Source organism: Alligator mississippiensis, chromosome 7 (assembly GCF_030867095.1).
Source record: "Alligator mississippiensis isolate rAllMis1 chromosome 7, rAllMis1, whole genome shotgun sequence".
NCBI classification, from domain to species: Eukaryota; Metazoa; Chordata; order Crocodylia; family Alligatoridae; genus Alligator; species Alligator mississippiensis.
Window position 1 is genome coordinate 10103639 of NC_081830.1, and position 27723 is coordinate 10131361.

The following is a 27723-nucleotide window of genomic DNA, read 5'->3' on the forward strand; positions in this document are numbered from 1 at the left end:
AGAAGAGAGATCAGAACAGGAAAGACAAGGGAGGGGGAGCTCATGCCTGCACACCTCACAGGGCTAGCATGGCACCCCTGATAGGATCGCAGTGCACACCAGAGTACCCTCAACGCTGTAGCATGGACTCCCTACCAGCAGGAGAGCAAGGGATAGGGAAGAACAAGGCACCAACAACTGTTGCCATAACAGCAGATGCCCAGAAGGGCTGGACTGGCAACTTCCTTGCTTTGCCTTTGAAACACCCTTCTCCCAGCCTGCCTCAGAGGTGCCAGGCAGGGAATGACACATTCCTGGGAGGTCACACAGTGCTGACATGAAGCATAGGTCCCAGCCAGGCAGCTCCATCAAGGGCAGAGCTAAACCCCGAGAGGTGGTTAATCCTGCTAGTCTGAAGCCAGAGTAAAGACACACCTTATAGATGAACTAAATAAAGTCTACAGAGACCAAGAGAGCACCAGCTGGGACTGATACTAAAGCTAGGGCACAGAAGGGAGCTCCCTAAGGGCTTGTCTGTGGGGTCCAGCCTGGGGGAAAGAGCACAGGTTCTTCCTCAGTGCAATCAAGCTCAGACAGCTCCATCCAGCACTGGGGATCTCGACACCCATGGTGAGACTAAATCCCCCAGCTTTACTCACAAGAACAGGGGTGAAAGCAGTCCCAGGGTGGGGAGGCCTTGCCTGGAGTCCTGTGGCCAGTTCTGAGCCCTGCACATTATGGAGGAGGTGGACAGGCAGGAAAGAGTCCAACACAGGGCAACAGAAAAGATCAGGGGCCCAGGACACAGGACTGATAAGGATGGGCTGGAAGAGCTGGGGTAATCAAGTCAAGTTAAGAGAAGCCTGGGGGGGGGGGGGGGGGGGGGGAGGGGGATTGGATCCCAGCCCTCGAGCCCCCTGAGGGCAATGACAGAGGATGGACGGGTATGGGGACAGGACGGGGAGCAAACAGCCTCAACTGCAGCAGGGGAGACTAAGGCTGGCATCGAGAAGGGACGTGCAGGCTGCCCAAGGCCTCCCAAGTCTCTGTCCCTGGAAGTGTCCAAGAGCAGGAGCAGCAAACACTCGACTGGGAGGGTCTGGCAGGCACATGCTGCACAGAGCAGGGGGCTGGACTCTGCCAACTCCCCCCCAGGCTCCATGACCAGGGACACTTGCTGTCCTGCCCCACAGCTGAGAGCACCAAGGTCTGCCCAGGGCCAGGGGGCCCAGTACAGCAGCAGCCCTGTCTGCCTGCCTGGGGAGCTGCAGGGGGGGGCCAGGGAAACCGGGAATGTGGGGGATGCCCCACGGGGGACAATGCGGGAGGGGTTAGGGAACCTAGGAGGCTGACATCTTCCCCCCCCAGCCCATGCAGGGGTGGGGGAATGTGTGGGTAGGGAGGAGGGACCCGGGAGAGCGGGGTGTGGGGGATGGGCAGGGAACCCAGGAGGCCAGCAGGCGGGCGCGGCTGGGTGATCCTGGGTCGGCCCCGCCCCCAGGCGCCGGCGTCCAACCCCCGCAGCCCGCCAAACGGGGCAACCAGTGAACAGGCAGAAGTGCGCCGCGCCGGCTCCCCATTGGCCTGAGAGGCTGTCGCTCGGCGCGCCAGCCCCGGTCCACTCCCCCGCTCCCAGGCGGTGCCCGGACAAGGGCAAGTCGAAGCCGGGGACGGAGGGATGGAAGGGGTGCACATGCGGCCGCCGCGGGTCCCCGCACCGCGCCACGCCGCGCCCCGCCGCTACAGTACCTGGCGTCACACGCGTCCCCCTCGTAGCTCCACTCTGACAGAAGCGCCCGGTCAGCGACAACTACCGCCCGCGCGGCCGCCCTACGCCTCCGTCACCGCCCAGGCCCCGCCCTTTGCGCCTCGCGTCACCGCCCAGGCCCCGCCCTTATCTTTGCGTCACCGCGTAGGCCACGGCTCTACACGCTGTGCGTCACCGCCCTGGCCCCACCCCCTACACGCTGGCTTGCCCCGCCCCCTACGTACTGCCCCGCCCACAGCGTGACTGGCAGGCGTCCAGCTGCCAATGGGCGGGGAGACTAAGGGGCGTGGCCAGGCAGTAAGTGGAGGGAGCTAGCGCGGGAGGGGTGGGGCCTGGATATTGCCTTCGTGGCGGGAGTCTGTTGTGGCGCGTGGACCCTTCCTCTTGATCCTGCTGAATGTCGTCCTGCCTCAGTTTCCCCATGCGGTGTGGAGAGGAGGCTGGGCTCCCACCTTGGCACCTCAGTCCCCCAACCTGGAGCTACAGACAGATGTCACCTTAACCCCTGTTAAGGAGGTGGGGTCTCACATGACCCCTTCGGTGACAGAGGGGCTGTGATGTCATAGCCACTCAGAGTGATGTCACCGGACAAGCCACTCATTATCCTTAATGCTGCCCAGCGCAGAGGAGATGGCAAGTGAGGCAAGAGCAGAGTCTGGGCAGGGGACACTATGTCCCGGCCTGTGTCCCCTAGATGGGAGAGAAGCAGCTGTTGCTGGGGAATCTCAGAGCCCCCCAGGCTCATTCCCACATTCCTGCAACCCCCGCCCCTGATAGCAGGGCTCTGTCGCCTCTGCCCCAGGGGACTCCAAACCCCTGACTGCTGCTGCTGTGTCCCTGCCCCCAGCTCCTACACCAGGAGGGGCAGGAGTCACTGTGGGGGTCCCTTTCAGTGGGACTAACCCGTTGAGGCCAGGTCTGGGGAGAAAGGAAGGGAGGTTTTATTGAGGGAGGGGTAGAAAATCCAGCCAGGGAGGCTTTGGCTTCATCCCAAATCACCAGAACTGGAACTTCCTTTTTGAGGTTTGGTGGCCCACGGAGGCCTCATCCTGATCTCTGGCGCTCGGTTTCTCAGTGCTGAGGGGCAGGGATGTCTTCGAGGGATCTCTACCACACATTGGGGTAGAGTTAAGGACATCAGAGCTGCCAGGGACTGCAGAGAAGACCCTCAGTCCATCCTGCTCAAACTCCTGCGTCACGGGGCGGCAGAGAGCGAAGGCTAGAAGGGAGACCGCTGGGTCTGAGCAGGGTTTGTTCCTCTCTCATATGCAGCCTCCAGCAGTTAGGATCTGTGAAGCTCCAGTTCAGAGGCCATGCATCTCACTGCCGTGCTTTCTGCCATGAACAACTCCAATCCCTCCATGAATCTGGCTGGACTCTCAGCTTCCCCCATATCTGCTGGCAACAAGTCTCACCCTTGAATGACCCGCTGGGGGAGAAAGAACTGCCTGATGTCTGTTCTAAACCAATGACCTGTGCCTTTCATGTTGTGACCCCTCGGTCTTGTTTGGGAAGAGACAGTCAGTAATAAATCCCTATTGATTTTCTTTTTGCCATTTAGTTTTTTGGAAACCCTGATCCTGCCCCCCTCAAGTGTCTCTTTTCCAAACTGAATAGGCCTGCCCATCCATCCACCCACCCCACACTCTATCTATCCATCTATCTGTCTACCCAGCCCACACTATCTGTCCTTCTATCCATTTATTCACCCCACACAATCTATCCGTCTTTCTATCCAACCCACACTATTTATCTATCCGTCTATCCACCCCACACACCCTCTCTCACTCTCCGTCTCTCTCACACTAGCCTCCATACACTCATCTCATAGGGAAGCCCCTCCATTTCAGTTATCATCCATGTTGCCCTTCTCTGCACCTTCTCTAATTCTTCTGTCTCCTTCTCGAGGTGCAGGCACCAGGCAACAGGATACTTCCTGTATTATTTGTAGTTCCCTTCTTCATCCTCCCTTTCTGATGGTTACTGAATGTAGGTAAGATTTCAGATGCTAGGCATTGTTCACCAGATTTGAGCTGCAGTGAGGATCAGGAAAGGATCCCCACATCCTCTGCTTAGACAGGCGGGAGAAGGTGGAGGGGCTGCTTTCCACTGCAGCAGTGGGCAATGAACCCCCCCAGCCAGCCCTCGTTCCCTGTGCCAGAGGCTCCCAGCTTGTGCATGGGGCTGGTCTGCGGTGTTAGGAGGAGCTGGGAGTCTAAGATCCCCCTGCACCTGTGAGCCATCAGGATCCATCCACCTACCGCCTTGCACAGCTCGGCACCCTTGGGGACAGTGCCCAGTGCCTTCCCTGCCCCTGGGGCAGGGGCTGAGATGGGAAGTGCCCAGTGCCAGAAACTCTCTGAGGAAGGAAGTCAGAAAGCTGGGAGTTCCCCAGGCTGGGTGTGATGAGAGAACAAGGAAAGCAGCTTTCCTATGGCTCCTTTGCATTGGTACCAGGCCCAGCAGATGGGCATGGGCATGGGAGCGGCCTGCCTGGGCAGGGTAGAAACCATCACCCAGTTGAGCTGTGCATTTCCCTCCTAGCTATGATCCAAGCACCCTGCAGCGCTTTTCATCCTCCAGGACCCATCCCTTCCCTCATTACCCTTTGCCCTGCTCCTGGGGACATGGCTTCTAGGGGGAGCAAGGGCTTGCACCTATCCTCTGGGGGTTTCAGGAGTGGGTAATCTGTGGCTGGGGGATTGTTAGCTCTGCTTTCCCTTATCGCCTATAGAGAAGTTCAATCAAGAGCCTGCAATCTGGGGCACATTTGCTGGTTTGGGGGAAGGAGAGGTCTTGGACCCACCTCTTTGGGTTCCCAAGGGCTGGTAGGGGCAGATGTTTGGCTGCAGTCAGGTGGGGAATGAGGACACAGCTGTTCATTACGAAGTTCACCTGGATTGACCAAGCCAGGTAAAGAGCGATAAAAATTGCTAATGAAAGTAGTGGGGGGAAACAAGGAGCAGTAGAATTCTGGCTGTGTACCAGAGCGGCCAATGGCAGCAGCGAGGGGGGGCAAGAATGCAGTGTGGGATGCTTGGAGGCCCGACCAGATCTGTTGCAGAAGGCTTGGTATCTACCTATAACCGCACTGGATGGAAGTAGCCCTGGGTTTCCTGGCCACATGGTTGAACCATCCCAGGTGGCTTTAAACCAGTACAACAGGTGTGTACAGTTGTCTTCTGTGGGTTTCAACTGGATTTAAATGGGGCTAAGTGTGTCCAGGCCCTGTGGCTCTATGCCCGGTGGTATGTGAATGCTGTAACTCCACATACATATCAGAGCCCCCAGCCTTAGTCAGAGGCTAAAATGGGTGTGTGGGTTCAGCTGACTCTGCTTCCAGGTCCAGCAAGGGAATAAAGGGGTCAGGAGGGGCATCAATGCCAGGCTTTTCTCAGTCCAAGTGGGGGCTGAAGGGAGCTATTAAGCAGAACCTGGAGTTGGTTGGGGGACTAAACGAGTTGCTTGTTTTCACAGAGGCTTCCGCCATGCTTGCCTGGAAGGTTTCATGCTGATGGCAACACCAGTGGGTGCCTATCCAAAAGCTCCTCTGGGGTGACATATCAGCAGGAATAAACTGGAGACAATCCTTCGTGGACTAGACATAACCCCTGCGACCCCCACTGGCCCTCTGGTTCCATCTGATTCCCACAAACCCTGCTCTTCCACTTGCCATCTGGTCTTTTCTTTCCTTTCCTCTGGCTGCGAGGAAGCTGGATGCCTTTGGACACGTCAAGGGGCTTCTGGTTCTTCAGAGCCAAGAATCACCCAACCCAGAGAAGCTGGAATGCCATCTTTGGGACTGATCTGTGGCTGGAGAAAAGCAGTTAAAAAGCTCTGGGAAGGGTGACTGTGAACGCCAATAGAGAAGGCATGGCCTGGTCCACTGGCATGATGCTACGTCCCCGTGAGCTACAGCCACCCTGCAGGGATTAAGACCTGGGCATGGGGCAGGACCCATAAGGAGATGGGCAGCAGGCTGTGGGGCACTGAGAGAGGTGCCAGCAGGGCACTGAGGCTGCTGCCAGGTTTTGCCTGGCCTGGCAGTGCCATGGGCACCAGGATGCTGGCTTGATGCCCTCAGCACTGCCTTGATGACCTCAGAACCTTCTTGATGACCTAGATACCTTCTTTATAATCTCAGTATCACCTCTATGTCAGCACTCAAAGCCAAAGCTCTGGGTGGGATATTCTCCCAATGTCAGCCCTGGGCTTGAGTGTAGTCCTAGTTTCAAGCCCAATCACAGCCCTGCATCAGGCAAGAGGCAGGGAACCAGCTTCCATCAGCACGGAGTTTCCCACTTTCCAGGCTGCAAAGGAAGCCCCCAGGAGCTGCCAGCATCTGTGGCCATGACGCCAGTGGGGAGCCCGCCCTGACATCAGTTCCCCTGCAATCACTGCCCGCACTGGCCCAGGCTGCCTGATATCTGTGTCACAGACTTCCTGTGGTATCACTTGCTTCCTTTTGCACAACTCAGCAGGGCTCCAGCTCCATGGCCAGCACCAAGCCTGCCTGCACCCATGGGTTTCTGCCCAAGGGGTTTGGGGACATAGAAGTTCCCACAGGCACTGGCAGTGCCTCAGGGCTGGATACCCCCAGCTCCAGCCTGCCCAGTACATCCTAGCTATCTGTCTGCCTTCATACCTATCCATCCATCCATACACCCTATCTGTTTATTTACCTATTCACCCTTCCATCTGTTCATCCATCCATTAACCCTATCCTCATAGACCCTATCCATCCATCCATCCATCCATCCATCCATCCATCCATATATACCCCCTCTGTCTGTCTCTCTCTCTCTCCATCCATCAATCCATCCCCTTACCCACTTCATATATATCCTCATATACTACATCCATCTATAGCTGTCTGTCCATCTGTCTGTCTTTGACAATACTGTGGTGTGTGAAGTCTGACCCTACCAGGCAGCACAGACCCACTGGGAAAGAAGGGGTCTGTTGTCTGAGCTATCAGCAGGCTCCACAAAGCACCTGGTGTGTAGGAACACAACTGGGGGGCAGAGTGCATAGCCTGCAGCCATCAGAGGCACAATGATGCCCCTTCCGCTCTATGCCCTGTGGGAGACTGGAAGTTGCCCCGGGAGGTTTGGGGGGTGATGGGCATGCAGGGTACCTGGCAGGGCTGAACCCTTCGTTCTCAGCCATGGATGCTGGAAAGAGATGGGGAGAGTCCGGAGGGGGGGTCACCATTTTTAACATGGGGATATCCACCAGCCTTCAGTGCTCTACATTGTTGCATGAAGCCTTACAAGTTGGCTGAGCCCCAGGGGTTAGGAAACACCCCACAGCATCCAGAAGGACTTGAGTCCAACTAGTAGGGAAGAAGGTGACTGCAGTGGACATGGGTGATCCCCAGGGGGCGCCAGGAGGTAAGCACAGACTTGAATGGGGCACTGGGCCTTTGGGAGCATTTTTATGGGATGGGAAGAGGCTTATTGGGATGGTAAGATGTCCTGAGAAGCTTTAGGCCTTACAACCAGGGGCCAATGGTCTGCTGAACAGAGAGGCAGGGGCAGAAACCATGTCTTGTCCAGCCTGTCTACAGATCCCTGAGAAAGCAGGAGGATTCTGATGTTATAGCTGGGGGGGGGAGTGAAACCCCCAGAACAAACCAAAGGGTGACCCTTTAAAACTCTCTGTATTATTATTACTCTAATTAAAATTCTTATAATGATGACTGTTGTTATTGTTATTATTTCTCCACACATTAACTTGATCACCATCAATCTCCAAGGGAAATCCATAAACCTACTCTACTCAGAGCATGCTGGTTAGTGCTTTGGGTGGTGTCCCAGTAGAAGCCACCATCCAAAGCACTCACTGGAGGGGCATTTGATCGCTCCTTTATTTAGCCTGATTGGAAGCTATCAGAGCATGTGGCCGCAGCCGACCCTATCGGGGTGTGGGGCCCACGGCAAATCAGCCTGTGCGGGGTCCCCTTAACACTGCATGGTGCCCTGGTACGCCCGCAAAGTGGGGGGTCTCCATGCTTCTTCCGTGGCACAGGGCTGAGCCGCCAGCTCCAAGCAGGCCCTGCGGGAGGGCTGCAGCCTCTCCGCCCAGCTCCGTGGGGCCCCCTCAAAGTACCGGGCCCGGGGCAGCCCTGACTGTGGCAATAGTATCCAGTGAAAAAGCTACAGGTATCTCAGATAATGTCAGAGGACTTGAACTTTCTGGTGCTAGAAGCTAGAATAGGACCAAGGTTTGATCTCAGCAGATAAAACCTTGTCCCCAGTGATAGATGGGGCTTGTCACTCTTCCCATGCCTGGGCTCAGGCAAAAGAAAGCAAGAGGTAGCAAAAGCCACCACCCAGACAGGTTCCTCAGGTTTAGAAGCAGGTTGGGCAGGGAATTATCCTGGAGTCATGCAAGCCAATGGATGTTTCATTGCTGCATCCACCAACAGCCCAAGCTCTGGTTTCCCGGAGCTCCTAGAGGCAGGGAAACGCAGAGACTTGGAAGTCACCACCTTCAGATGCAAGAGCTGCCTGGAAACCAGCCAAAGCTGCCACCTACTGAGTTAACAATGAATGCCAAGGGCCCCTTATGCCAGGCCCTGCTATCCTGATTGTCACCCCGTGTTCAATGCCCCCTTGGGGGGGAAGAGATCCAAGCCAGATCAAAGTTTCCGGGAAGCTGCAGTGAAGTTGGGGGACCAAGTGAATCTGAAACGACTGGCCTTGTTGTGTTTCACCATCCTGCACCTGAAGCAACCTTCTGGCCAGGAGGGGCAGATCCGGGGAGGCGGTTCCACCAAGCTTCGATTCCTGGTCCCCCACAAACTTAAAACCAAGTGCCTGTCAGTAGTAGCAGCAGCATTTCTAGTTAGGCAGCAGTGAGGGAGTCATTTGACTCCATGACTCATAAATCATAGAGAAGTGAGGCTGGAAGGGACCTCAACCACTTTCCTTCTAAACTCTTCATTCCATAGATGTTAATGACCCACTCTCCTTTTTAAATGTTCTTGATCTTCCATTAATCAAGCCATCTTTTCTTCTGTAATACTGCTGTCTGTCTGCTGCTCCTGGTCATGTAGCTCCTATTTCAGAGCCCTGGAGACTCTAAGTCTAGCTCAGTGGTTCCCAACCCAGTGCCACGGGGGCTGCTGGGAGTGGAGTACGGTGGGGGTGGCAGCCCGGGGGTAGGGGGAGCCACCATTGCCCCTTTTGTGCGCGGTGGCCCTGCCCCGCCTGCCTGCCGCTCCTGAGCTTCACGCATGAGTGTTCATGTGTATGCAGGCTCTTTGCAACCCTACCAAGGACCCCCTGCACCCCCAGTTTGGGTCGCACCCCGAGGTTACGAACCAATGCCTAGCTAAAAACCTTAACTCAGGGGTGGAAACCTTAACTCAGGTGAACATGAACTCACAGGCAGAAATAACTTTGAGGGAAGCATTGGAGGCACTGCCAAGAGGCTCAAGAAGGCTAGATGTTGTTCTATGGATCTGAAAAAAAGTCTTACATTTAAATCTAATTGTCACAGGATGGGATGGTCGTGATACGTCTAGGGCTCCTTGACCGTACCAATCCTGCCCAACGGGTACCCTCTTTCTCACTTTCCATGTCTTGGTGTAACTGTAATAAATAGGGAGGCTGCCCTCAAGTTTGTCTGGATACGGTCCTGATGGACCCCACTGAACCCTGTGGGTTCTCAGACCCCTTTTGGGTCCCGCTCCAAAATGGATGTCTCAGGACACCCTCAGCCTTATGGGCTAGATGCATGGCTCCAAACTGCCCCTTTACCATGCCCCAAGCCCCGCAGATGACATTGACACAGTGTCCCTCCGAGGCCTTAGTTTCACTTGGCCTCTGGTCATCACCTGTGGGCTTCTCTCTGGCTTTTTGGGCTGCCTCTCCAAGCAGTTTCTGCTCTTAGAGGAGCAGGCACCTTAGTACCCTGCAACACTAATAGCTACAGGACTAATGAAACAACAGCTTTTGATTACTGTTCGTCCAGTTAGTTGTGGTTTTTTATACATACAGCAAATAAATGCACATTCCAACCAAGTTATATTTGATTTTTGTTCTGATTTTAAACTGAATAGTAAAGCCCTAGGTTCCTAGTGTCTTAGTAAAACTTCTATTTTCTTTTTGGTGGGCAACAAATAGGTGTTGTATTCTATGGGAGGATGCACCTCACCATTTACTGTCAGATCAGGTTTGCCTGCTACCATAATTTACAGTAGGCAATACTACCTGTGACTGTTAATTCCATGTACTGGGAGGCAATTAAATAACCTGGTGAACTCTAGGTTATCTGCCCCACATCCACAGCAGATACTATCAGCGTGGTACGCAACCAGTTCTTGGAAGAGGAGAACTATCCCATCATCATGGGCATCAAGGGAGGGAAGTGCTGCCTGTTGTGTGGGATGGCGTCAGAGCCCCAGTTGCAACTGGAGGTGAACACAGGCCTGTGAAGGCCCCCACCCCCTGTGATGGCTGTATGGGGCAGGAGCAGAAATTAAGCATGGGCACCCTGCAAGCTGGGCATCTTTGGGAGCTGGAGGGTGGGGCGGACAGGGGTTAATCAGGTAGGCACCCTCCAAATCTCCAATCAGGTGACCCAGAAGCAGAATCAACCTCCCCACCCATCACCACTGGCTCCAGAACCTCGAGACCCCCCACAACCAGTGGCTATAATGGCTGGAGGCTTGAGTGCCCCTGTCCAGCTGGGGCCCAGCCACCTGGATGGATGGATAGATAGATAGATAGATAGATAGATAGATAGATAGATAGATAGATAGATAGATAGATAGATAGATAGATAGATAGATAGATAGATAGATAGATAGATAGATAGATAGATAGATAGATAGATAACGTGAGACAGAAAAGAGTGGATCATAGGGTGGAAGGATGGATGAATGGACACACAGGGAAACAGACAGACAGCTAGTTGGATGGATAGATATATAACTAGCTAGAGAGCTAGACAGACAGACAGATAAATAGACAGATAAACATACAGATGGATAGATGGATGGATTGACTGATATATACCACATGGATAGCCAACTAGATAGATGTATAGATAGATAGCTAGATCAATACATAGACAGATGTACAGATAGATAGACATATGGATCGATGGATAGATAGTAGATAGATGGATCAATACATAGATAGATGGATGGATGGATAGACAGCTAGATAGATGGATAGACAAATGAATGGATAATGAGTCATAACTAGCCAGCCTGTAGTGCTTCTGCCTGTTCCATGGCCCTTGCCCTAAGCCTATCTTTCTGACTCTGCTGCCACCTCCTCCTGACTTCTCTGTCCCCCCAGGACAAGGAGATTGCAACAATTTCTCGGAGCCAAAGTAATGCACTACGCTTCACCTTCTTCAACACCCCTCAGGGCAAGACCCACCACTTCCTGTCAGCCTCCTACCCTGGCTGGTTCCTCTGCACCTCCCAGAAAAGCAACAACCTTCTGAGCCTCACCAACCAGCTGGGCCAGGTCAACAACACTGACTTCTACTTCAACCGCAAAAACTAGGCACCAAGAGAAGCTGGCGCCTACCCAGCCAAGGCAGGCCCAATGTTCCCCCAGCATAGCCCTTCAAATTACCCTATTTCCTCACATACCTCACACCTTCCCTCCATAAGACATAAACCTTATTTTCTAGAAAGCAGAATCGAGGCAGAACAGCTTTCTCCAGAGGCTGAGAGAGTGAATGGCAGCATGATCACCCTTCACTGGCAAATCTGGTGCTTGGGTGGAAGCCACAGGGTTAACCCTCATTGGCTGCATTGGAGACAGTGTTTGGCCTCCCAGCCCAAAGGGATGATGCATTGGGCAACAGCTGCAAGAGGATTAAAAGTAGGCACTACCCCCTGCTGCTTGCTGGTTGGGAAAGAAGCCCAGCGTCTCCATGCTTCTATTCTGATAAAGAAAATCAGCTTCCCCACTTAAGACATACCCTGGCCACGCCTCAATATTAGAGGGCTGGGTTTTGGCGGCGGCACACAGTGTCTGTGGCATGCAAGTGAATACTTCCATCTGCATAGCTACTGTAACTTCTCACATAAAATACATCCCAGCATATAATATGCACCATGGTTTTTGAAAGGCAGAACAAAGAAAGGAGGATATTTCCTGGCAGCATGCAACTGAGTTGCAGCAGCTAGCAGTAAGCAGCAGGACCTGCTCTTACCATATTTCTTGCATTGAATGCGCACTACAGTTCCCAGAAGCTGGTTTTGGAGAGGGGGAAAGGTGCCAGATTATGTGAAAAACATAGTATGCTAGAATTGCACCCCTTATAGACACCTGATTGCTGACTAAGCCACCTTTTTCTGGAGTAATGAGCGTGCCAGCTGGCTTGGGGGGCTATGAAAATCCTGTCCATTCTCTGCCAGAAATGACCTCTTGGATATAGGACATCAAGCCAATGCTCCCATCCACAACAGCTTCCTCTTCAGTTATGACACCATGGCCTCAAATCAGAGCATCGTCTTCTGTCCCCCTGCCCTGTGGATGAAGGGGAAGTGAGGGGTAGCAGACAGTGCAGTAAATAAGGATGGAAATTGTATTAAAGGTTCTTGTGGATACTTGGGTGAAGGAGCTGTGTTATTTGGACACCAGACTTCTAGGCTAACCCCCCTGAGCTGACTCTGTTAGCATAGACCTTGGCCTACCGTCAGTATAAATTGAATACAACCATTGATAAGCAGATGCCATGTGGTTTCCGCGTCCCATGATAAGGAACAAGAAGGGGAAGAGCTGCAGGGCTCAGATTGCCAGGCTTACACAAGGGGGTCCAACTGTTTCAGGACCTGCTGAAGGGGAAGGAAGTGGATCTGAGTCAGCAGCACAGAGAAGTCACCAACCTGCCCGCGCTGGGGCTTCCCCAGCCTGCCCCTGCCTCCTGCTTCCCTGCCCGCTTGTGGAATCAGCCAGCTCTCCCCAGCACTGAAGAGATCCAGTGTTACTTCTCGGCCTCTCAAAAGCCCTGAGATCCCCCCTCAAACCGGTATTCAAAGTGGTAAAGACCGGGGGGGTCTGTGAGGAACTGCAGAAGGGGCTGGCACCATGAAGCAAATGGACAACTACATAGCAGACAAGGATTGCGTAAAGTGATGCACCTGGGCAAACATAACCCAGACTAAACCTGCAGGATGAAGGGCTCTGCATGAGCCGTTAGCACACAGGAATGAGATCTAAGGGTCATAGTGGACTGCTGGCTAAAAGCATTCTGCTCTGTGCTCAGCAGCCGTTGAAAAGGCAAACACAGTGTTAGGGATGCTGGAGAATGGGATTGTAAATGACACAGGAAGCATCCTGATGCTGCTTTATAAATCCCTGGGGTGGCCACACCTTCAGTCTTGTGCCCAGCTCTGGGCCCTGCACCTCCAGAAGGAGGAAGAAGAAATACAGAAGGTGCAGAGAAGGGCAACAAAGATGATGAGTGGTATGGAGGAGCTGTGCTACGAGGAGAGACTAACCAAGCTAATGAGAGAGAGTGTGGGGTGGGTAGATAGATAGGTAGATACAGTGTGGGGTGGGTGGGTGGTTGGGTAGATGGATAGAGTGAGGGGTGGTTATATGGACACATAGGGACCTGGACCTCTTCAGCCTCCAAAAGAGAAGACTGAGAGTTGATCTTGTGGCCACCTACAAATTCATTAGGGGACAGCAACAAGGAATTGGAGATGCTCTGTTCACCAGGGCACCTCCTGGGGTAACAAGGGGCACTGGTCACAAACTGACAGAGAGCAGATTCAGGTTAGACATCAGGAAGAACTTCTTCACGGTAAGGGTGGCCAGAATCTGGAATGGGCTTCCAAGGGAGGTGGTGGCCTCCCATACCTTGGGGGTATTTAAGAGAAGGCTGGATAGGCATCTGGCTGGGGTCATCTGACCCCAGCACTCTTTCCTGCCCAAGGGCAGGGGGTCGGACTCAATGATCTCTTGAGGTCCATTCCGACCCTAGTATCTATGCATCTATGTGGGGTGGAGACATGGATAGATGGATAAATAGTGTGTGGGGTGATTGGATGGATAGAGGGATAGTGAGTGGGGTAGGTAGATACTGGGCAGATAGAGTGTGGGGTGGGTGAATGGACAGCCAGGCCTATTTAGTTTGGCGGATGCTTGAGGGGAAACATGAGAAATGTTTCCAAGCTACTAAATGGTGAAGAGAATATCAATAGCGATTTATTACTGACTGTCTCTCCTCAAATAAGAATCGTTGGTCATGACATAAAATGAGCAGGCCATCAACGTAAAGCAAACATGAGGCAGTTCTTTTTCACCCAGTCGGTCATTCAGGCTTGGGACTTGTTGCTCTCAGATGTAGGGGAAGGTGAAAGTTCAGCCAGATTCATTGAGGATCTGAACACTTTCTGAGAGGACAGGGACATCAGTTGCTAATGAACATGGGAGTGAGATGCACAGCCTCTGAATCAGAGCTTCCCAGACCCTAAATGTTGGAGGCTACAAGTGAGAGAGTAACTGGGGATCAAACCCTGCTCAGACCCAGCTCATTTTCCCTTCCAGACTCCGCTCTTTTCTGCCGTGTGACACAAGAGCCTGAGCAGGATGGAGCAAGGGTTTGCCCCAGTCCCTCATAGCTCTGATGGTGTTATGTTCAAAACAACTCCCTTGGGCAGTGTCTGCGCTATGGTTTCTGAGCCTCTTTTACACTAGGGCCGAGACCAGGGCTTATATTAGGTTGCTGAAGCCTGTTCCCCAGACATCTCTGCCTGGGGCCTGGAATTTCTGCCCAAATTTCAGCCTGCAGACAACACCAGGATCTGATGAAGAGCTTCTGATCCAGTCTCCTGATTCAAGCAGCCCCTGATCCGGTTTGAAATCTCCACAAGTCGTCTCAGAAGGAGCTCAGACATTTCGGTGAAAAGCAGGCTTCTGGAAAGCCCCCTGGCAACAGGGTGATCTCCCATTCTCAAGATCAGGGTCCATCTGCTCTCTGTCTGTCTGTCCCTATACATTCCCTGTGTCTGTCTCTCAAAGGAGGGGCAAATGGATCACTGTATGCTGTGAGATCCTTTGGGGTGCTTCTATGTGCAGTATGTGGCAGGTGGGGACGGGACAGACAGAAGGAAAAGGGAGGAGAAAGCAGAGGAACGGACTGGGCAGGGAAGAGGATCAAAGGCTGTAACTGGCTGCCTAATGACCAAAATAGCCTGGTGTCCAGTGCTTTAAAAAAAATGCCGTGATTCCCAAGCAAAGCTCAGAGCTCTCCGAACTCTCTGCCTGTCCAGTTCAGCGTGGCCTGCTGGGGTCCTGCCACTCTCTTGGCCACAGAAGAACCTCTTGGATATGTATCCAAGGCCAAGAACCAAGCTGAGATTTCCCAGGGCCGCCTTAAGCCTAACCAGAGGCTTCAGTTCTAAGGAGGGCACCTGACAAGGAGCCTGACCCTGCTCTGGGTCTCTCTCAGATCAGCTGCAAGGCACCCGCTGAGCCAAGAAACAACCTACTCCCTCCCGGGTCCGAGCATGGTTTCACCTGCCTGTTAAAAGCAAAAATCCCCCAGGCTAAGAAAGGGACCTGAAGCAACTTGCCTCATTTCAGGTTGTGAAATTGTTGTTGTGACATCAGTTCCTCTCATCTGTGGAGAAATTCCCAGGGGGGAGGAAAGGAGGAACTGATTCTTCCTGCCTCTCCTGTATATAAGGGCACAGGGCAGGTCTCAGGAGTCAGTCAGCCACTGGAGGCAGAGAGACAGGTACAGCCTGGGAGCTGCTGGGAGGGTGGGGTGGGCATGGGCCTGGGACATGGGCTAGGCAGGGTGTGCCAGCTGGGGTGGAGATCCTGTGAGACCCCCACCAGCCCCAGGCACCATGATCTGGGGAACTGGCCATGAGCCAGCTGCTTCCGCACTAGCTGTAAGCACAGGGGTCTCACTTGCCTGCTTCGTCTGGATGCAGGGGAGCTGCTGTCCATCCATACTCCCTCCCTCCCTCTATCTATCTATCTATCTATCTATCTATCTATCTATCTATCTATCTATCTATCTATCTATCTATCCTCCACTGCTCTCACAAGAACCCCTCTCATTTCCACTCTTCTCCCTCTACACTTCCCAACCTCTGCCCACCCAGCACCAGTAGATGCTGCCCCATCACAGCCAAAAGACTTTGCTTCTGCCACCACTGCTTGGCTCAGCTCCTCCAGGGGCTGCTCCATTCCAGCTCTGCTGTCTCCCTTCCTGGCTGCCAATGGCTTCAAGGGATGGGAGACGAAAAAGCCTGCATTCTCCACTCACTTAGGTTCCCTGCTTGGAAGCACCATGGCTGAGGTCCCTGATTTCTTGGCTGACCAAATGGAAACCTGCAGGTAATGTGGGCTACTGCAGTGGGGTCTACTGGAGGGTCTGGGAGGCATGGGTGAAACTCACCCCATGGGGCTACTGTGGGACGTGTAGGGGCTGTGATGCTGACTGGGGTCTCTGGGGATGGCAAGGCAGACTCCAGCTCTGATCCGCAGATCTCTAAGGGATCCAGCAGCATAGAGCAGGCCTGGCCAGGCTTCTTCCAAGGCTGGTGGGGTCTATGGGCATTGAGGCCACTCCAGATATAAAGCAGGCAGGCCTTCCCCAGCCGATGGGTGTCCTCACAAGCCAATTTGCATTCAAGCAGCATGTATTTTTAGTGCAAATTTGCCCTCCTAGCCCATCTCTGGGGGCTGAAATGGGGCCAGGCTCTTTAAAGCCCCAACTGGGGTGGCTTGATCTGAGCCCCTTGCTTCTTTATCATCAGCAGTGATGGTACCTGTGCCTCCCATTGGCTAGGACTCAAGTTATTGTGTGCCCCCATGACTTAATCTGGAAATCTGGATTAACTGTCCCAGTGTAGGTGCAATCCCTCCACCAGCCCCCTCCAGTCCTCACCAGTACCACAAAGCCACTGATTTCCCCAGGGGCCCCTCATGTCATGCAATCCAGGGGATCACACCTGATCACGCTCTGGCCCTCTTCAACCAGCTTTGCTTGCTTTTTGCAGCATGAGTGAGGAATGCTTCTACGAGGCAGATTACCCCAGCACGGTGAAGGTAAGGATCCTGTCTGCTTCCCCTCTTCCACCCCGGGTACATCCCAGCTGGGATCCACCACCACATTGGGCAGGGATCAGACTGGTTTGTGGGCAGGGCTGGGGACAAAGAGTGGTAGTGACTGCCTCTAGCATCATTCCAGTACTGGGGCGGAGAAGGCATCAGGGCTGGAGACATTCAGAGAAAGCAGTGGATCTCACAGCATCTTCTTTGTGCCCAGGGCTACAGTGCAGCGCCCTTATCCCCAGGGGAATCTGGCTGTGGGATGAATGTCCAGCTCCAGTTCACAGAGCCCAAGACCCACCGTGGCTTCCGCACAACTGTGGTGCTGGTGGTGGCAGTGGAAAAGATGCGGAGGATGCCGCAGAGCCCCCAGCTCTTCAGCGACTGCGACCTGCTGAACCTGTTCAATGCAGTCTTCGGTATGGACCCAGCGGCTTTGTGAGGGGGCAAGGACATAATCTGTAGGCCGTGCTCCCCTCTCCTATGCTACATCCCTTCTCTCCATGCCTGTTTCCCCATCAAGCAGCCACCCAAGGGCTGGGACAAGTCAAGTCACAGCCTCCATTAGCAGCATCCAGGCCCCTATTCCTTGAGGGGGTTCTCTGTGGGTGCTACCGTCCATCTCCCCTCCAAATCCCATTAGGGCCCTGATCTAAAGGTGCATGGAAGCCCCATCTATCCTGCTGGCCTAGGCACAGGGGGCAGGGCTTAACCCTCACCCCTACTACATACACGCGCTCCCACAGCCCTCTGCTGCTGGAAAGGCAGGTGAATCCCCACTGGAGTCCTGCAGCCAGATGGGGTCTATGGCATGCGCCTGACGCTGGGGAATGTTTCTGCTTTCAGAACCGGTGCCTTTCTCAAATTGCCAACTGGCATATGAAGCCAACACCAGCTTCCGCTTCCATCGGTGCCTCTCCTTTGACATCCAGGATGTGGCTCAGAAATGCTTCTTCCTCCAGACACCTGCTCAGCTGGTAGCTCTCCACATCCAGGGCCCTGATGCCGGGCAGCGAGGTACAGCCCTTAGCACAGACTGATCTAGGGTTTCCAAAGGAGGGTGGGGTGGGAGGAATACGTGGCTGGGAGGGTTTTGATGAGGATTGGAGCCTCATCAGGTCCCCACATTTTCTGTGATCCTGTGTAACACAGCACTTAGTTTTCTCCAGTTAAAGGGAAACTAGAAGCTTTCCTAATATGTCAAGGGCCCAGGGCTGTATTATCCAGAGGTTGGACAGTCACTGGTCGGAAATGATTTGGGTCTAGCTAGACCTATGCCCAGGGGAGTTGTGGACTCTCCATCACCGGAAGGCTCAAGGAGAGGTTGGACTGCTACCGGGTGGGGATGGTATAGTCATAATGATGGGTGGGAATGGACTAGGCATAAGGATGCCTGGGCTCTGCTATGGGCACTTCCCAGGTTTCTGGGCTTTGCTGGTTGCTGCCCCATGCTTTATGCTACATATGTTAGGGGAGGCATTGGGTGTTGTCTGCAGCCCAGGCTGGGGATGGGGACCAGGCTGTGCCACATACTCCTACTGGGACTGAAACCAGAAGGGTCCTGTCTAGAGGGTCTTGCCCCTCTGCTCAGGCTCCAATTAACACTGCATTTGGGGTCAGGAAGGAATTCCCCTCCTGGTCAGATTGGTTTGGACTGGAGGGTTTTGCCTTCTTCTGTAGCGGGGGGCATGGCCTCTGCCCTGGATCTCTCTAGTGTATATTAGTAACCTTTTATCACAGCAGGATGTTGGCCACTGTGGTCCCCCTGCTTTCCCTGTGGCAGGGTCAGGTGTGACGTGTTGTGTCAGGGCTGATAGTAGTTTTTATAAAGCGTTTAGATGATGGATGTGTTTGGGAAGGTTTGGACAGAGGTGATCCTGCCTCAGGAAGAGGGTTGGAATAGATGTGACCTCTCAAAGTCCCTTCCAGCCCCACCTCTCTAGGATTTCTATAAATCAGTTCAAGATCAAAGCACAACTTCTTTCTGTTTGTCTGTCTGTCTGTCTATACAGATATTATAGATATATTACATACACACATACACACTATATATAAATATATAGGAATATGCACTAATTCACAAACTTATACATTAAGTTCAAATAGCACAACCAGCTGGGCACAAAATAGTCCAAGATGTTTGATTAGTCCCATTGTCATGATGGCTCCATATACGTCTCTTCTCCAGATTCATCAAAATCTGGCCTTCTTGAGCACCTTGACAGCACCTCTGATACTTCACAGTCACTGCCACACCTGTTCCCCTGAGTTCACATGACCACTCCAGCATTAAGGTGTTTAGCTAGAGGTAAAAGCAGGCTGTAGGGCTGGGAGATGGAAGACAGACATTACCAGGAATAGCTAACAGGCAGCAATATTGCTGAAGAAAGGCTAGGTTAATTAAGGGAAAGGGAAGGCAATTAGAAAGGAGAGGCTGGTCATTCACACCAATGAAGTGATGACTCAGAGATTAGTAGGAACTTCCTGCCTAGCTTCCCACATCCTCCATCTTCAGACCTCCCTGACTGTGATCCTTGTTCCCTTGCAGTCATCATCAACATGGCCCTCTACAGACCCCAGAGTGGGGCACAGAGCCAGGCCCTTGTCAGGCTGCCTGTTGCTCTGGGCATCAAAGACAAGGGCCTCTATCTCTCCTGTGTGCTGAGTGGTGACCAGCCCATGCTGCAGCTGGAGGTGAGTGGCATTCATTTCCATCCCCTTATCGGGAGCAGGGAGGAGGCTCTGTGATAGCTCAGCCCAGCTGGGATCAGAGTTGCTAAGTGACATGACTGAGGTTATTTGGAGAGTCGGTGGCAAGGAGGGAATTCCTGTCTCCTCCAACCAGCATTTAAGGGACCAGGTCACTAGTGCTCAAAGTGGATCATGCTAGCCCAGGGGGTTACCAGCATAGAAGTCAAGGCCAAACTGGGTGTCAGTGCTAGCCCTGGATAGTGAGGTGATCCAGGCTGGGCTGTCCAAGACAAGACCAGACAGGAGCATCCAAGGGTATGGAGCCAGATGTAGGTGCTCTAAACAAGCCACAGGTGCAGCCCACCTGTTTGTTGCCTAAACAGCTGACTTGCTGCTGTCTGCTCCAAGCTGATATCCAGAACCCCTCTCTCTAGGGGCTGAATCAGCCTCTTATCCCCGCTTACCTCTGGCTGGGGCTGGGACTGGCCCTCAGCATGTACCAGAGCTGGGCAGAATGGTTATGTGACATGACCAGGGTCGCCCAGGAGAGTCAGTGCCAGGGGAGGAGATGGCTTACCCCTCTCCACCCTCACCCCCAAATGGTCACCAGCACCTACAGATCTGAGCTCCCTCTCACCAGTTTTCCTATTCCTCTGGCCATAGGAAGCAGATGTCAAGGGGGACATCTCTGGAGATGACCTCCAGCGCTTCATCTTCTACCGCATCCAGGTGGACAAAATAACCAAGTTTGAGTCAGCCTCTCACCCCGGCTGGTACATCTGCACTTCCCAGGAACCCAACCAGCCTGTGGGAATCACCAACCGTCTTGGCGAGGACCTCATCACTGACTACAACCTCACCAGGCCCAAGCACTGAGCCCCCTCCCAACCCAAACCAAATCAGCAGTCACTGGTTTCAGGCAACAGAGTTGTATGTACTACGTACATCCATCCCCTCCCACACCGGGTTATGTGACCAGGTGCGTCTCCCATGTGCGTCTGTTCCCCATAGCACTGTGTGTCCTCTCCCCAGGCAGTCTGATCCACCCCCAATCCTGTGAAACCTTCCAGCAGCCAGTGAGCTCTATATTAGAGCTCACTCATGGTCATGAAACTCTTGACTGCTAACACTTGATGCTACATTTAAATCAGCCCAGCCAGGCAGTGTAGACACCCCCACCTCCCCCGCCTGCCAGGCCACAGCCCCATCTGGCTGCAACAAGCAGAGGGAATTAGCCCCTTCTGGGCCAGTTGCAAGGCAACACATTAGCAAACTGGTCTGAAGCCAGCTGGCGAGGATCTATACCCTGGGTGATACATTGTAGACAGAATTCTCTCCCCTTTCCTGATGCCCCCCCAAAATTCAGATGTGTTTTATGTGAATTGTCACGTAACACATCCATGTTATGGCTGCATTCCTTATTATTATTCATATCTCATTAGAAAGCCTAGTTCTCAAAAACAGGTGCCTTATTCCCTTTGATGACACAAATTCTAGGGACAGACTTGACAGTTCATTTGTGAGACCAGAACCTGGTCTCGTCATCTCTTGGGGCCCTGTGAAAATTCACCGCAGGCTTGGAAGAGAATTTGGAAATACCTGAGGCAGACAACGGTGCAGAGACCCAGGAGCTGGCATGTTTTTATTATATAAAAACTCAATGTCATGTTAGTACCAGATGCTGCTTCCCTGCACATTCCTGTTGACTTCTTCTGTAGAAAGGAATTATTATTTAAATGCACTGTATTCTTTTAATTATTTTTTGCAATTAAATTATTTATTGACAAACCATTGGTGTCTGATGGCCTCCATGAAGCCAATAAATCCCCATCAAATAGTCTCATGTTTCCAGATCATGGTTTGCTCAGAGTAGTCAGCCCATCCAGGGAGAAATATAGATTCACGACCCTTCTGAAGTGAGGGTCCCAAAACTGAACATAGTACTCCAGCTGCGGCCTCACTAAGGCCAAGTAAAGTGGGAGGATAACATCCCTAGTTTTGCTTGAGATGCATTGGTAAATGCATGCCATAGTTTGGTTTGCTCTGCCAGCCACGGCATCGCATTGGGGGCTTATGTTCCTCTTGTGGTCAATCAAGACCCCCAAGTCCCTTTCAGCTACTGTGCTAGCGAGCATAGCACTGCCAAGCCTATAAGTATGTGTACCCACCTCCACTCTACCAGGTGTTCCCGCGCCGCCTTTGCCCAGGCCCAAGGCTTTGTGCGCCCTGGCTTCGTGAATGCACCCCGGAGGTTACCCCTGCTGGTATCAGGGGGACCCCTGAACTCGCCTGCCACGACTTTGATGGTACCTTCATTGGGGGGGGTCCACCCTTGGGGTATCCACCAGTGTCAGCACGTTCCTCGGTGGGTAACCTCGGGGCTCCGTCCTCCCCTACACCCCGGCCACTCGCCACCTTAGGCTCTTCCTCTTATGGCAACGTCGCTCCTGGCTTGCCACCTTCTCGCCTCAATACTCCGGCTGTCAACAATGGTCTTCGGGCTGGGCGTACTGCCTATAGGGATGCCAGCCCAGTCCCTCCAGCCTGGTACCTGTGTTCCTCCGGGGGTCCGCGAGGTCGCCATATCTCCCACCGGCTCTCCTCTGTGTGGGGCACCCAGTTACCTCACCGATGCCCTCTTTTGCGCTGCAGCTGGCCTCTCCGCCGCTCCTGCCGCTTACGCTGCAGCTGCCTTCGCTATCAGCTCTGTGGCCTGGGATCCAGCTAGTTCCTCCCACGGCCCTCTTGCCAGTGCAGCAGCTGGTTCCTTCCCCAGCTAGGCTGCCTGGGGCCCTCTCTGCCCTTTTTCCGGCTCTATCACCGGCATTGCCGCTGGCTCCTTTCCCGGCTACATTGATTAGGGTCCTGCTAGTTCCTCCTCCGGTCCTGCTGCCGGCGCTGCCACCGGTTTCCCCACCGGCTAAGCTGATAATCACAGTGCTGGCTTCTCCACCAGCACTGCTGCCCACTGCTCCGCTCTGCCTCCTTCCCTCCTGCACTCCGCGGGTGGCAGCTGACTCCCCACTCGCTGAGGCTTCCCGCTACAGCTTCATCTGTCCAGCCACCCCATTGCCTCGGCGGGGCCGCCTTTTGTTCCTCCCGGAAGGCGTCCCCCCCCGCCCCAGCTGCTTTGCCACAGCCGGATAAACGCCCAGCTGACAACCCACGCCAGAGTTCTTGGCGCGTGGGCCTCCATCGGCTCTTCCGGCCCTGCAGGAGGTAAGCGGGACCCTTACCCAGCTCCCCTGGGACACACTCATTGCCGCCAGATGTAAGGGGAGCAGAAAGTTCAGCCAGATTCACCAAGGGACTGGACATTATCTGGGAGGAAAGGGACATCAGTAGCTATTGGGCACAGGAGTGAGAGGCGCAGCCTCTGATTCAGAGCAGACCCTAAATGTTGGAGGCTACAAGTGAGAAAGGAACAAACCCTGCTCAGACCCATCTCATGCTCCCTTCCAGACTCTGCTCTTTGCCGGCGTGTGACACAGGAGCCTGAGCAGGATGGACAGTGTCTGTCTCAGTCCTTGGCAGCTCTAATGTTCTTATGTTCAAAGCAGCTCCTTTGGTGCTTGAACTGTGGTTTCTGAGACTCTTCAACATTAGGGCTGAGAACAGGGCTTATATCAGGATGTTCCCCAGACATCCCCACCTGGGAGCAGGAATTTCTGCCCAAGTTTCAGCCCACAGACAACACTGGGCTCTGATGAAGAGCTTCTAATCCAGTGTGATCCTGGCTTCTGATCCACGAAGCACCTGATCCAGTCTGAAATCTCCACAAACCATCTCAGAAGGAGCTCAGACATACAAGTGAAAAGCAGGCTGCTGGGAAAGTCCCCTATCAATAGGGCAATCTCCCATGCCTGAGATAAAGATCCATCTGCTCTTTGTCAGTCCCTGTATGTTCCCTCTGTCTGTCTCCAAAAGGAGAGGTGAATGGATTACTCTTTGGGTTTAAGCCCCGTATGCTGTGAGATCCTTTGGGCTGCCTCAATGTGCAGTATGTAAAAGGAGAGGAGGTGACGGGCAGAAGAGACAGGGAACAGAAAACAGAGCAGCAGTTCAGGCAGGGGACGGGGATCACTGTTAGCAACTGGCTGCCTGATGGCCAAAAAAGCCTGGTGCCCGCTGCTTTCAAAAACACAGTGATTCCCAAGAGAAGCTCAGAGCTCTCCAGTCTCTCTGCCTATCCAGTCCAGCATGGCCAGTATGCTCTGCTATGGACATTTCCCAGGTTTCTGGGCTTTGCTGGTTTCCCCAGCCCTGCTTTTTGCTACACGTGTCAGGGGAGGCATTGGGTGTTGGGTACAGCCCAGGCTGGGGATGGGGATCAGGCTGTGCCACATACTCCTACTGGGACTGAAACCAGAAGGGTCCTGGCTAGAGGGTCTTGTCCCTCTGCTCAGGCTTTAATTAACACTGCATCTGGGGTCAGGAAGGAATTTCCCCTCCCGGTCAGATTGGTTTGGGCTGGAGGGATCTCTCTAGTGTATATTAGCAACCTTTTACCACAGCAGGACTTTGGCCGCTGTGGTCCTCCTGCTTTCCCTGTGGCAGAGTTAGGTGTGATGTGTTGTGTCCAGGCTGACAGTAGTTTTATGAAGAGTTTAGATGATGGATGTGTCTGGGAAGGTTTGGACAGAGCTGATCCTGCCTCAGGCAGGGGCTTGGAATAGATGTGACCTCCAGAGGTTCCTTCCAGCCCCTCCTCTCTAAGAGGCCCATCCAGGGCCATGCAGAGCGCAGGACAGAGCTGTGCCTCGTTTGGGGGGTCGGGTGGGGGAAGTGGTTCGGGCCACTGCGCACACACAGGGAGGGCATGGGGGACATGTGCCCCTGGATCTGTGTGTGGGGTGAGGGCAGGCTGCCACTGTGGGCTGGGCCCAGGGCAGCACTGAGCTCTTCCCAGTGGGGGGCTGGGTTGGGCTGCACTCAGGGCAGGCACTGTTGGCACTGGGTGTGGGGGCTATGGGGAATTTTCAGGTGGCTGCAGTGCCCCCCCCGCCCATAGTCCCCCTCCCAGAGCCCAGCACTGCCCCTGCCCCAGCCCAGCCTGCAGCAGAAGCCCACAGTAGCAGCCCACCCTCGCCCTGTGCACAGATCCAGGAGCACACTCCCCCGCCCCCCTCCCATGTCCTACTGGGGTGTGCGCAGCAGGTGGAGCCCCCCTCCTTCATCCCCCAGAGGAGTCATGGCTCTGTCTTGTGCCCTGCCCTGTCTGTGCAGTGCCTGCCCCTGTCCCTGCCCCAACCCCAGCCCTACTCCCTCCCACACCATGCAGGCCTCAATCTGCCCCCTGATCCCCCCTCCCCCCACCCATACACACACACCCCTTCCCTCACAACACTTATCAGCTGGACGCTGCTCTCCACACTGCTGGGCTATGCACCTGGCTGCCTGCTGCTGCACTGCGGCTGTGCATATGCACAGGGAATTTATAAGCAATATTATTGACTGCATCAGTCAAAAAAGGGGGATTGCCAACAATGTCAGTTTTCCTTATCTTGGTGCCAATACAATATGGGACTGTTTTTTAAATTATGTTTTGCAATGAAAGTATTTATTGACAAGCCACCAGCATCCGATGGCCCCCATGAAGCCAATAAATCTCTGTTAAACAGTCTCATGTTTGAAATCATGGTGTGCTCGGGACAATTAGCCCACCCAGGGAGAAAGGAATTAAAACTAAGAATTAAATCTAGGTCTCTCTTCCAAACCTAGAGACACAGAAACCTAGCTGTGTGTGGCAAAGTGGGAGCTCTCTGACCACCCACAGTGCTGGTTTCTCCACCTGCCTCTGGGCACATCGCCCACCAGTTTCATAGTTTCATAATTGCTAGGGTCAGGAGGGACCTGAACAGATCATCTAGCCTGACCCCCTGCCACAGGCAGGAATGAATGCTGGGTTCACAAGACCCCAGACAGGTGATCATCCAACCTCCTCTTGAATTTGCCCAAGGTAGGGGCAAGGACCACTTCCCTGGGAAGCTGGTTCCAGATTTTGGCCACCCTAACTGTAAAATATTGCCTTCTGATCTCTAACCTAAAACTATTCTCCATCAGCTTATTACCATTGTTCCTTGTCAGCCCAGGTGGTGCTGGGAAGAAAAGGGCTCTACCTATTTGCTGTTGATCTCCCCTGATGAGTTTGTAGGCAGCCACCAGGTCCCCCATCAGCCTCCTGTTGCTGAGGCTGAACAGGTTTAGGTCCTTCAATCTCTCCTCATAGGGCCTGTCCTGCTGCCCTCTCACCAATTGGGTGGCCCTCCTCTGAACCATCTCCAGGCTGGCCACATCACTTTTGAAGTGCGGCGCCCAGTACTGAATGCAGTACTCCAACTGTGGCCTGACCAAAGTTGCATAGAGGGGGAGTATCACCTCTCTGGACCGGCTTGAGATGCACCTTTGGATGCATGACAAGGCGTGGCCTTGCTGGCTGTGGTCTGGCATTGGCGGCTCATGTTCATCTTGGAGTCAATAATGACTCCATAGATTCATAGATGTTAGGGTCAGAAGGGACCTCAATAGATCATCGAGTCCGACCCCCTGCATAGGCAGGAAAGAGTGCTGGGTTTGGATGACCCCAGCTAGATGCCTATCTAACCTCCTCTTGAAGACCCCCAGGGTAGGGGAGAGCACCACCTCCCTTGGGAGCCCATTCCAGACCTTGGCCACTCGAACTGTGAAGAAGTTCTTCCTAATGTCCAGTCTAAATCTGCTCTCTGCTAGCTTGTGGCCATTATTTCTTGTAACCCCCGGGAGCGCCTTGGTGAGTAAAGCCTCACCAATTCCCTTCTGTGCCCCCGTGATGAACTTATAGGCAGCCACAAGGTCGCCTCTCAACCTTCTCTTGCGGAGGCTGAAGAGGTCCAGGTGCCCCAGTTTCTCCTCATAGGGCTTGGCCTGCAAGCCCTTAACTATACGAGTGGCCCTTCTCTGGACCCTCTCCAGGTTATCCACATCTCTCTTGAAGTGCTGTGCCCAGAATTGCACGCAGTACTCCAACTGCGGTCTGACCAACGCCCGATAGAGGGGAAGTATCACCTCCTTGGATCTGTTCGTCATGCATCTGCTGATGCACGATAAAGTACCGTTAGCTTTCCTGATGACTTCGTCACACTGATGACTCATGTTCATCTTGGAGTCCACTAGGACTTCAAGATCCCTTTCCGCTTCCGTGCCACCAAGCAGGTCATTTCCTAGGCAGTAGGTGTGCTGGACATTTTTCCTCCCTAGGTGCCGCACTTTGCATTTCTCCTTGTTGAACTGCATTCTGTTGTTTTGTGCCCCTATGTCCAACCTGTCCAGGTCTGCTTATACCTGTTCCCTGCCCTCCAGCGTGTCCACTTCTCCCCACAGTTTTGTGTCATCCACAGACTTGGACACAGTACACTTTACTCCCTTGTCCAAGTCGCTTATGAAGACATTGAAGAGTATCGGTCCAAAGACTGAGCCCTGCGGGACTCCACTGCCCACAGCCTTCCAGGTCGATACCGACCCATCCACCACGACTCTCTGGGTGCGACCCTCTACCCAATTCGCCACCCACCAAATTGTGTAGTCATCCAAGTCACAGCCTCTTAACTTGTTCACCAGTATGGGGTGGGATACCGTAACGAAGGCCTTCCTGAAGTCTAAGTAAATGACGTCTACCCCTACTCCTGCATCCAGGCGTTTTGTAACCTGGTCATAAAAAGAGACTAGATTAATCAGGCATGATCTACCTGCTACGAACCCGTGCTGGTTTCCCCTCAGCATAGTTTTTTCTGCCAGGCTCTCACAAATGTGAGTCTTGATAATCCAAGATCCCTTTCTACCTCTGTGCTTTCAAGAAGGGAACTCCCCAGCCTGTATGTACGCTGTGGATTCCTTCTCCCAAGGTGCAGCACCCTGCATTTGTCTACATTGAACCCCATCGTATTCTCATCTGCCCACTTTTGTAGTCTGTCTAAATCTAGTTGCAGCCTCTCTCTCCCTTCAAGTGTGTCCACCTCGCCCCACATCTTAGCGTCATCAGCAAATTTGGACAGCGTGCTTTCCACCCCCTCGTCCAAGTTGCTGATGAAGATGTTAAACAGTGCGGGCCCAAGGACCAAGCCCTAGGGCACCCCACTGCTCACATCTCGCCAGGCTGAGTACAACCCATCCATCACTACTCTCTGGGTGAGCTCCATCAACCAATTTTTTACCCATCCAACTGTGCAGGCATCAATGCCACAGTCGCTTAATTTATTG

General features: G+C 53.5%; 3 protein-coding genes across 6 annotated transcripts in view; 2 read left to right on the forward strand and 1 right to left on the reverse strand.

Moving 5' to 3' along the window:
• The window catches only part of OGDH (oxoglutarate dehydrogenase), a 63028-nt gene extending 61187 nt beyond the window's left edge, over positions 1-1841 (reverse strand). For 2 of the 4 annotated variants that reach the window (XM_014607077.2, XM_014607075.2), the window contains exon 1: positions 1729-1841. The gene's annotated coding sequence lies outside the window, so the exon portion shown is untranslated. The remainder of the gene's footprint in view (positions 1-1728) is intronic. The other 2 variants (XM_014607076.2, XM_006269359.3) reach the window with 1 other exon arrangement.
• A 5271-nt stretch (positions 1842-7112) lies between these two features.
• On the forward strand, positions 7113-11274 carry LOC106737377 (interleukin-36 receptor antagonist protein). Its single transcript, XM_014607067.1, has 3 exons — positions 7113-7140; positions 10045-10172; positions 11062-11274. The coding sequence occupies exons 1-3, from the start codon at positions 7113-7115 to the stop codon at positions 11272-11274; spliced, it is 369 nt and encodes a 122-aa protein (XP_014462553.1).
• Positions 11275-15554: 4280 nt separating this feature from the next.
• Positions 15555-21279, forward strand: LOC102570262 (interleukin-1 beta). Its single transcript, XM_006269358.4, has 6 exons — positions 15555-16080; positions 16746-16794; positions 17015-17216; positions 17644-17814; positions 19346-19491; positions 20152-21279. The coding sequence occupies exons 1-6, from the start codon at positions 16034-16036 to the stop codon at positions 20362-20364; spliced, it is 828 nt and encodes a 275-aa protein (XP_006269420.2). The 5' UTR covers positions 15555-16033; the 3' UTR covers positions 20365-21279.
• The last annotated feature ends 6444 nt before the right edge of the window (positions 21280-27723 follow it).